Here is a 9815-nt window from a genome sequence, read left to right as displayed (position 1 = left end):
GTCAAAGTGCAAGTAGATAAATAGGTACCCCTGCGGTGGGAAGGTAAACAGCGTTTCCATGCGCTGCTCTGGTTTCGCCAGAAGCGGCTTAGTCATGCTGGCCACATGACCTGGAAGCTGTACGCTGGCTCCCTCGGCCAGTAAAACGAGATGAGCACCGCAATCTGAGTCGTTCGCGACTGGACCTAACGGTGAGGGGTCCCTTTACCTTTATGTATCTAATTGCATGCAAACTCAGAATGATTGTAATTTAGATAGAGACAGGTATTATGCATGTCTGCTGTCCAGGTACTAACTTGAGGGGCAACCCCTGTTTATGCTTCCTTATGTCTATCTAAAAGAGACTTCAATTGAACAGCCTTTCAGGGAGAGGACTTTAGTCTGTAAAGTGAGAAATACGGCCATACTACAACCCTCTGAAAAGATGGGTAGGTATATTGTGTCATTCATGGCCTGGATGTTGGGGGCAAGGCCCAGATGAGGTCGTGGGTATGTATCAGGTGAGGGATGGGGGTCAATAGAGATAAATATTTGCCATCCCAGCACTTAGGTTTATTGCCAGAGCACGACTCTAACGTTTGGGCAATAGAGTAGTGGCTGCTTAGCAACCACATTTAGCTGATACTGTATTGGGGGGCTGTTCGGCTAAATGTTGCAGGTGTCTTGTTTCTTGTTATATATTTGCTTTATATAATGTGGTTTTGAACATGATAGAACTGGCTCCAAGCCTTTGGGACAGGACAGCGTAATGAATAAGCGCCATATTGATAGGTTTTAAAAAGAACTTCGGAGAGGTGTTCCTTTTGGATGAGCAGCGATAATTTATACTTCAGGCACAACTGCTTGTAGATAATCATGAATGCATTAGCATGATGTTTAAAGACTGGGCCTTGCTTCAAATTAATATATGGACCCAAAGGCATTCCATGTGTTGCCTGCCAAAAGTTCTTGTAATCTTATGGATGCACATTTTTGAATTATTTTCTCGCCTTTATAGATGATTATCATATTTAATCATGCTGGGTTTCCTGATATGAACGCCTTTGGAGGAAAGATGCATTGCACCCAAACCCCAAACCTCTTTGCATATCAGTTGCCCTGAATTTGTGGAATATGTGCTTATTTATTTTACATAGCAATTAAGAAAATGTCTTTATAGAGCAATAGATGCAGAAAAGGACAGTTCTCTGAAGATATCAATTCCCCCTCATGGATTGGAGGCAAACATATACAGTGAGGAGCCTTTTGGGAATTATAGGGACAGAACTACCCAAACTATAGAAATTTATTCATGTATGCGACTACAGCAGCAAGAATGTTACTTGCCCAAAAATGGAAAGAAGAAGAAGTCCCAACAAAGGAAGAATGGATACAAAAACTTAATGGAATATGCAGAAATCGCGAAACTTACCAGAGAAATAAGAAATCAATATAACAAACTTTTTATAAAAGAATGGAAACGGTTTACTGAAAATTTACAAACTGTAAACAGATAAGAACATTGGCAGGATTATAGTAATAACCTGCAGTTTTATAAGAGTATATATTTAAAGTAGATGAATAAATGAGCAAATTAAAAATTAAGGAACCACAGAAAAGGGGGAAGGAAGTCAAGTTTTGAAAAGTTAAAATGATTGCAAATTTATTGAAATGTATAAAACTGAAAATCATAAATAAAATAGAAAAAAATATATAATACATTAAAACATAGAAGCACTGTAACTATCCAACTTTACCCCTGAAGGCGCACTCTTCCATTGTCTCCCGAGACGGATGCGAACAGCAACGATATGGGGGAGTGGGGTTTTTAAGTAAAAATGTTACTTCATCATATATATGCATAATAGTTTACAAAGGAATTCCACTTATTGCATTAGCTTATGTAATTTATTCATAAATGCTCAGTGTGTCCAATGTGTTTCAAGGCACTTTCTCTTGTCGGGGTGAGGGGGGGCGTGATCAGGAGTTATTTCCTTGACAATGGCTTAGCTGAAGTTTGAAAGCAACAGAAAGCATCTCCTGAACTTTTTCCGTTGATGAAGATGTATTTCCTTGAAATGGGATCTCTTTGGCCACTATTAAAAAGTAGTTGTCAACAGCGCCCCACCACCACCACTCTGTATAATGAAATTTTACACATCACTTGGGAAGACAGGCGAACTAATATCAGTGTACTGGAAGAAGCAAAGATCACCAGTGTTGAAGCACTGATTCTTCAACATCAACTTTGTTGGACTGGCCATGTTGTGCGGATGCCTGATGATCGTCTTCCAAAGCAATTACTCTATTCCGAACTTAAAAATGGAAAGCGTAATGCTGGTGGTCAACAAAAGAGGTTTAAATACTGTCTCAAGGCAAATCTTAAAAAATGTAGTATAAACACTGACAACTGGGAAACACTGGCCTGTGAGCGCTCCAGCTGGAGAACAGCCTTTACCAAAGGTGTCATGGGCTTTGAAGACACTTGAACTCAAGATGCAAGGGAGAAACTTGCTAAGAGGAAGGCACACTTGGCAAAACCACACCGTGGTCAACTCCAGCCCAGAAACCAATGTCCCCACTGTGGAAGGACATGTGGATCCAGAAATGGCCTCCACAGTCACTTACGGACTCACTGTTAAAACCGTGTTTATGGAAGACAATCTTACTCGGCTATGAGTAATCGCCGAAGAAGAAGGTCCATATTCTTGGTGACCATTGGTGACCCACCATGGGACGATGACTGGTTCTGCACAATACTTCATAGCAGGTGAGGGATGGAGAACTTGCCCACCAGGCTATATTTCCATGGCAACTATAAATGTGTTCTAAATCTCATGCCATGGCCCCTTTCTTACTGAGGGGGCAAGCCTATGTCTAGGGTTGGACTGTACCACTTCAGACCATGGAGGAGGGGTGTCACAGGATTGAATATTTACTACTTTGTACAAAAATATTTCCTCCACATGCAAAGCTAGGCGTCAGGTTGTAGCCTAGTGTCCTCCCTGACATCAGGGGATGGGTGGACGCGATCTGGTTCGCCCAAAAATTAATTGGGCTTTTTGAGTGTTCAAGTAAAACTTTTTAAAACAAAACAAAAGAAAAACAACTCTGGAATGGTTTTCTGAGCATTTGACATTAACACCCAAAAAGCTTTCCCATCTCCACCATATATACCATTTCATTCTGTAAATCATCATAAATCTGTCTGTCTCTTTAAAAATTGTATACCACCCTTCATCCGAAAATTTCAGGGTGGTTCACAGCATAAAAATACAAGGTAAAAGCAAACACAAAATACAGAATGAAAACAAAAAGAAAAACAGAACGAAACAATAATGTCTCCCAAGTCCTAAACCAGTAATAACTACCATCCCACTCTGCAATTGCAATGATTACCCAATTAGTAAACATATACTGAAATGAAAAAGTGGGCGAGAAGACGAGATTCCACCTTTAAAAACTGTTTAACCAACTTCTCTATGGGAATACAAAATGGCAATGATTCAGGTATGCTACGTGATCACCTACCACATACTTAGGGTTTTAAAAAATCATATTAATCCCAACTGCTCTCCATTTAGTACCTTTAGCATCTCTGCAGTCCTTTGCAAACAGTAAAAAAAGGACAAGTGCTGGTGTAACATTGTAGCTAAGAGAATGATCTGTGGTCCAGGTCAATGGTTGAAATCTTACAGCCATAAACTTATTAGGTGGTCTTAGGGAAGGCATATACAGTGGTACCTCAGGTTAAGTACTTAATTCGTTCCAGAGGTCTGTTCTTAACCTGAAACTGTTATTAACCTGAAGCACCACTTTAGCTAATGGGGTCTCCTGCTGCCCCTGCACTGCCAGAGCATTTCTGTTCTCATCCTGAAGCAAAGTTCTTAACCCGAGGTACTATTTCTGGGTTAGTGGAGTCTGTAACCTGAAGCATATGTAACCCGAGGTACCACTGTATATATATTCTGTCTCAGCTGCCCACCCAAAATGTGGGGATAATAATACTGGCTTATTTCCAATGGTTACTGTGTTATAAGACAATTGTGATGATAATGCTTTGTGTGCTATATAGATGTATTTCTACAAGCTGCCACCGAAACATCACTTAAAGCAAAATTCAAAGACAAATGTTGAGGGTTCACTTCAGAAGAAACAACTTGGGCAAGAAAGTTGCAGTGAGACCAGATTCTTTTTATGTTTGTTCATCAGCACATCACAAATAATAGGAGAGGTCCTTGGGACACTGCTGGGGGACCAGCTTGAGCTGCCAATTGCCTATAATGTCCTATATTTTCAATGTTACAGATGAAGGCTGGAAAACCCATCACAGCGATAGTTTTTTGCAGCCTTCTCCTGGTTAGAACAGCCATTAGGTTGGAGTGGAAAATGGGAAGTGGGACAGAAGCTGGCAGGCAATCTAAGGCGGAGGTTGGCAGGTCTCTGGCTTCTTGGAGTTCTTGTAAAAACCCAAACCGGATCCAAGATCAGGGATAGCCAACATGTTGTCATAGAACTGTAGAGTTGGAAGGGGCCCTGATGATCATCTCGTCCAACCCCCTGCAATGCCTGAAGGTTTGGACTACAGCTGCCATCAGTTCCAGCTAGCAAGACCAATTGCCATGGATGATGGGAGCTGTAGTCAACAATATCTGGATGGCACTATGTTGACTATCCCTGCTCAGGATCTACCATCCAGACCAAGGCAACTACAATGAAAGAACAGGCTATCTCTGAGCACATACGGAGTCCAGGAACTTGTTGTCAGTACCAGATCTTAACTGAGCTCAGAGTCCTTTCCATGCAAAAGTCTACTCCCAATTAGCTTTCTTCATTTCACCAGCCTAATTTAGGCCCCATCTGCACTATGCATTTAAAGCAGTACCATGCCACTATAAATAGCACTTCCCCCAAAGAATCCTGAGAACTAGTTGTTAGGAGTGTTGAGAGTTGTTAGGTAACCCTTATTCCACTCTTAACAAACTACAGTCCCCATGATTCTTTGGGAGGAGCCATGCCTATTTAAAGTGGTATGATATTGCTTTAAATTCATAGGGCAGATGGGGACTTAGGTGGGAACAGTGGTTTTTCGATTGCTATTGTTAAGCAGTTAGAATCAGATATCCTTGCCGATCTATGGCAAATTGCCTAGAAATCTACCAATAAATCCTGGTCTACCTTCTGTCCACCCCAGTGTAGGTGATGAGAAGAACAAAAAGGGGACAGGAAATACTGTGAGCAGAGTGACTTGAGGGAGGCTGGTGTGCACATGCACCATACAGTGTAATTCTCTGCTGCTATCTGTGCATCTGTTGTGATTTTTAAAAGACTCCTTCATTTCGACAAAGTTATTTTCCACAAGATGAGCTTAAAAAGGGAACTGCTTCCAGTCAGACTTCAGTCAATCTGTCAGCTCATGCAAGTTGGAACAGGATAAGACTGTGTAATATGTGGCAGAAGAAGTCATTCAAATGTCACTTGTGGGAATGCAGATGCAATTTGGTGGTCAGGCATGTGTATGACTACTTAAGACCTCTGGTCCCATGCTCAGCCTTTCCATGCCTGGAACTAAGAGATTTAGAGCCCTGTGGTAGGGATGCGAGTGGCACTGTGGGTTAAACCACAGAGCCTAGGACTTGCTGATTAGAAGGTCGGCGGTTTGAATCCCCGTGACGGGGTGAGCTCCCGTTGCTCAGTCCCTTCTCCTGTCAACCTAGCAGTTCAAAAGCACATCAAAGTGCAAGTAGATAAATAGGTACTGCTCCGGTGGGAAGGTAAATGGTGTTTCCGTGTGCTGCTCTGGTTTCGCCAGAAGTGGCTTAGTCATGCTGGCCACATGACCCGGAAGCTGTACGCTGGCTCCTGCGGCCTATAGAGTGAGATGAGCGCCGCAACCCCAGAGTCGGCCACGACTGGACCTAATGGTCAGGGATCCCTTTACATTCACCTTTATAAGGTATCTACCCTGGTTGCCCTGGGCTTCCCACAGTGACACAGAAGTGCTTGGATGATGATGATGATGAGACTAATAATAATAATTTATTTATACCCCGCCCATCTGGCTGTGTTTCCCCAGGATTTCCTTCTCTGTGACTATATCCGCTTACCTCAAGTTGTAACCAGTTGAGGTTAGTTGCTCTAGGAGCAGTTCATGGGAAAGTTTGCAACCCAGAGATTCTCCCCTTGCTTTTTAAATCTCTTGAATCAGGGATGCTAGTTTTTCCTATCCATTGCCATCCTCCCATCTCAGTCTCCATACAGGTGTTGTACGCCTGAAACCCCCTTAATTTTAACAGGAGGGGGCACAGATGATAGGCTGGAGGGCAAACATGTGGATAAAGGCATGGTTTGACTCCAAATTGAGCAGATGATGATGATGATGAATATTAGCCCACCCTTCACTCTAAGGTCCCAGGACAGGTCACAACATTAGAACACTATTAAAAAACACTTTAAAGCAACTTACAATCACAAAAATAAGGTGAGTCCTAAAAATATATAGCTCAAGTGTCAAAAGCCAGGCTAAAAAGGTGCATCTTTTCCAGAAGATGTATTTTGAAGGTGCCACTTCAGAAGGTAAGGAGTTCCACAATTTAGGAATGCCACAGACAATGTGCTTTCCTGGACCAAACCCATCCCCTGAGTCTCTGAGGACAGAAGAACCAACAAGAGGATGCTTCTATCAATCTTAGCACCTGAGAGGGTCCATAGGGAAGGAGGCAGTTTTTCAGATATTTGGGGCCTAAGTCAATTACAGCTTTAAATACTAGCACGAGCACCTTGAATTGGGCCCTGAAACAAACTGCCAACCAGTGCAGCTGTTTTAAAACACAGGTTTTATCTGAGATCTAAATGGAACCTCAACCAGAAACCTGGCTTCTGCATGTTGGTCCAATTGAAGCTTAAGAGTCCTCTTCAAGGGCGCACGTAGAGTGCATTGCAATAACCCAGCCTGGAAGTTACCGGAGCATGGTGTACAGTGGCAAAGTCATCTCTATCTATTCCCAAAGGAGCTGCAGCTGGCAAACCAGCCAGAGCTAAAAAAGGTGATGCCTGCTATCTTACTATAGAATAAACATGCAAGTGTGTCATCATGCTGCAGCTTGCTTGGCTGCTGACAGGTGAAGCACAAAGAACAAAGCTTCACTACAAGGTAGTCGATATGGGTAAGATGAAAGGGTGTTGGGTGCAAGACTGTCCACATGGGGAGACAGCAAAGGTGCACCAAAGCAGCATTTGTTAAATGATAACTTCCATCCCAAAGAGCTTTTTCTTTTTGGCAGCGCTGCCTGTACCTATTTAAAAGGTGCAGTTGGAGGACGGTAATTAAGAGTAGGACGGGCTTCTACCACCCCACCCCCGCCCTTTCCCTTGCAACTCTTGAACAGAGCCAGGGAGCGGCTTGGAGAAAGAGGGAGCTCCTCCTCCCGTTTGCCTCGCCTCACACATTTGCCAAAGCAAAGGCTCTTTTGATTGACGGCCAGGGCGAGCTATGGCGGAGGAAGCTGCGGCGGGGAGCTGGAAAGGCGAAACTTAGCCGAGCAAAGGCGCAGCAGCAGCAACAGAAAGGATCCAAAGCATGGAGCAAACAACGGCGGCAGCAGCACGAGTAGCCATCGCCCTCATCCCTTCCTCCTCCTCCTCCTGCTAGGTGCTTGTTGCCTCCAGCTTTTGCACCCCTTTTCCCTCCTCACTTTTTCTCCCTTCCTTCCTCCCCCCCCCCCGCTTCTCCATTGCTGGGGGCGGGGCGGGCGCCCGCTTTCTTCTCTCCCGGAGCCGAGAGGAAGGCGGCCGCAGGCAACGCAGGGAAATGCATTTCCTGCACCCAGGAAAAACTGCAGGAGCGGCAGAAGCCCGGTGCAGCAAATATGGCTGCGTGCGGCTGCCGGGGCTCCTGAGCGGAGGCCCTGGGAGGAATTGAAGCCTCGCCCCCCCCCCTCGCTTTTCCACCGCCATCCCCCCTCTTTTGTATAAACGGGGCCTCTGCCCTGCAAGAAAACACCCCAACAACTCTGGGTGGGAGAGAAGTTGGCTCATTTTTTTTAGGGCCGAGATGAAGCGGGGAGCCCTTTGCCCAAAGCGGAGCCAATTCGGAGCTTGCAGCTGAACTCTCCAAGCTTTGGCAGGGAAGACAACAGAAGAGGGGGAGGGGAAATAAAAGGAGAGGGTCCCCCCCCCTTTTCTCTCGTAGGGGGGAGTTGGTGGGTGGCAGGAGGTGCCGAACTGTTAGGGAACGCAGGAACCACGCCAGCCTCCGCCGTCTTCAGCGCGTGATGACCCGGTGCAGGAAAGGTATTTTTTAAGAGCTACCTGTTTGATTTGGAGTTTGGGGTTTGAGAGGGAAGCGAGGGGTGGGTGGGCTTGATCGAGGAGGCAGCGAAAGAGCAACAGTTGTTTTCCCTTCTGCATAACTTTGCCCTGAGTGTGTGCAAAAATAAGTCTTTTTCTCTCTCACTCTTTCCCCCCTTTTCTCTTGAAATCTTGTCCCCCGGAGTGGCGACTTTGAAGGGGGGCTGGAGGCGGAATGTAGCCGCTCTTTTGCGCTTGCTTTTGCGGTGGGAAAAGGAAGAGGGGTCGTTGGATCTTTGTCTGGAGGGAGGGAGGAGAGCAGGGGAAGAAATAGAAAAGTTGTTCAGCTCCCTTTGATTGCAGGGGGTGGGCGGGGCCTGTTGTGCGGGGAGGAAGGAAGGAAGGAAGGAAGGAAGGGAAAGGAAAGGCAAGGAAAGGCAAAGGCGCAACGCACCGTAGCCAAGCATCTTCTCTTTGTCACTGTGCCTCCGGCGCGCGCACCGGGCGCGCGGCTTTTCCTCCCGGGAGGCGAGGAGTTTGGCGAGTTACTTTCGGCGGGGCTGCAGCGCCTGCCTCCCGGCTGCCATGGAGCCGAAGCACAAGGAACTGCTGGCCCAATGTCACCAGAGTCTGGCCCAGGCCATGACGGAGGTGGACAAGGTGATCGAGCTGCTGGATGCTGCGGGGACCTTGAGCCCCAACGACTTGCGGGAGCTGCAGGAAGCCGGGATGGTAACGGGAGGAGGAAGCGATGATGGAGGGAAGGAGGGAGCCTCGGCAAGCGCCTGCAAGGCCGACGTGCTCATCAAGCTGCTCCTGGCCAAGGACCGCGACCACTTCCAGGACCTGCGCGTGGCCTTGGAGAAGACGCAGCCTCACCTGCTTTCCATCCTGTACCTGAATAACGGCGTGGCGGGCGCGCAGCCTGGCGAGGCGGCTGGTGAGTGGGGCTTTGCATCACTCGTGGGGGGAAGCATGGTGGTGGTGGGGGGAAGCCTGGGATACAGGGACCAAGGGAGTGCTTTGCCTGCTTGCATTGATTCAGGGAGCCAGGAGGAAATGCATGGTAGCACACTTCAGGCTGTAAAGTATTGGTGGCAGCAGTAGAAGTAAGTAGCATTACTGGCAGATCGCCCCTCTCCAGGCAGTGTGACACATACGAAGTTAAAGCAGTAGCGCCAATTGCAAATAATGCAAACCAGAGGAGAAAAATGCACCCGAGAGCAATAGAGGAAAACACAACAGATGCAAAAAGCTCCGTTTAAAATCTGTTGTTGTTATTAATAGAGGGCGTCAAACGTCTGTGCAGTGGAAAAGGATGTCACATATTAGCACTGCTGGATGTGACTGATGAGAGTTGTGGTTCAAAACATCTAGAGAGCACCAGGCTGGAGAAGGCTAGGAGGGGTAGATTTAACACACGTCGCCTAAATGGTTTTCGACTCTACTGCTATTTGGTGTGCATGTGTGAAATGTAGGCATGCAGTTTTCAACATGATTGTATCAAGTTTTTAAATATATACTGATGACCATGTAGGCCGATAGAT

At 46.2% G+C, this 9815-nt stretch overlaps 1 protein-coding gene across 17 annotated transcripts in view; it reads left to right on the top strand.

Annotated features, from left to right (window-relative positions):
* The first annotated feature begins 7379 nt into the window (after positions 1-7379).
* LOC307216565 (disks large homolog 5-like) overlaps positions 7380-9815 on the top strand; it is a 131579-nt gene continuing 129143 nt past the window's right edge. For 11 of the 17 annotated variants that reach the window (XM_079976979.1, XM_079976978.1, XM_079976967.1 and 8 more), the window contains exon 1: positions 8667-9208. In XM_079976979.1, coding sequence (XP_079833105.1) covers positions 8854-9208 — 355 coding nt within the window. In that variant the 5' untranslated portion in view covers positions 8667-8853. Of the gene's footprint in view, positions 8272-8666; positions 9209-9815 lie in introns of those variants that run through there. The other 6 variants (XM_079976970.1, XM_079976981.1, XM_079976969.1 and 3 more) reach the window with 2 other exon arrangements.

Source organism: Podarcis cretensis (genome assembly GCF_951804945.1).
Source record: "Podarcis cretensis genome assembly, chromosome: 5".
NCBI classification, from domain to species: Eukaryota; Metazoa; Chordata; class Lepidosauria; order Squamata; family Lacertidae; genus Podarcis; species Podarcis cretensis.
This window is presented reverse-complemented; position numbering and strand designations above follow the sequence as displayed.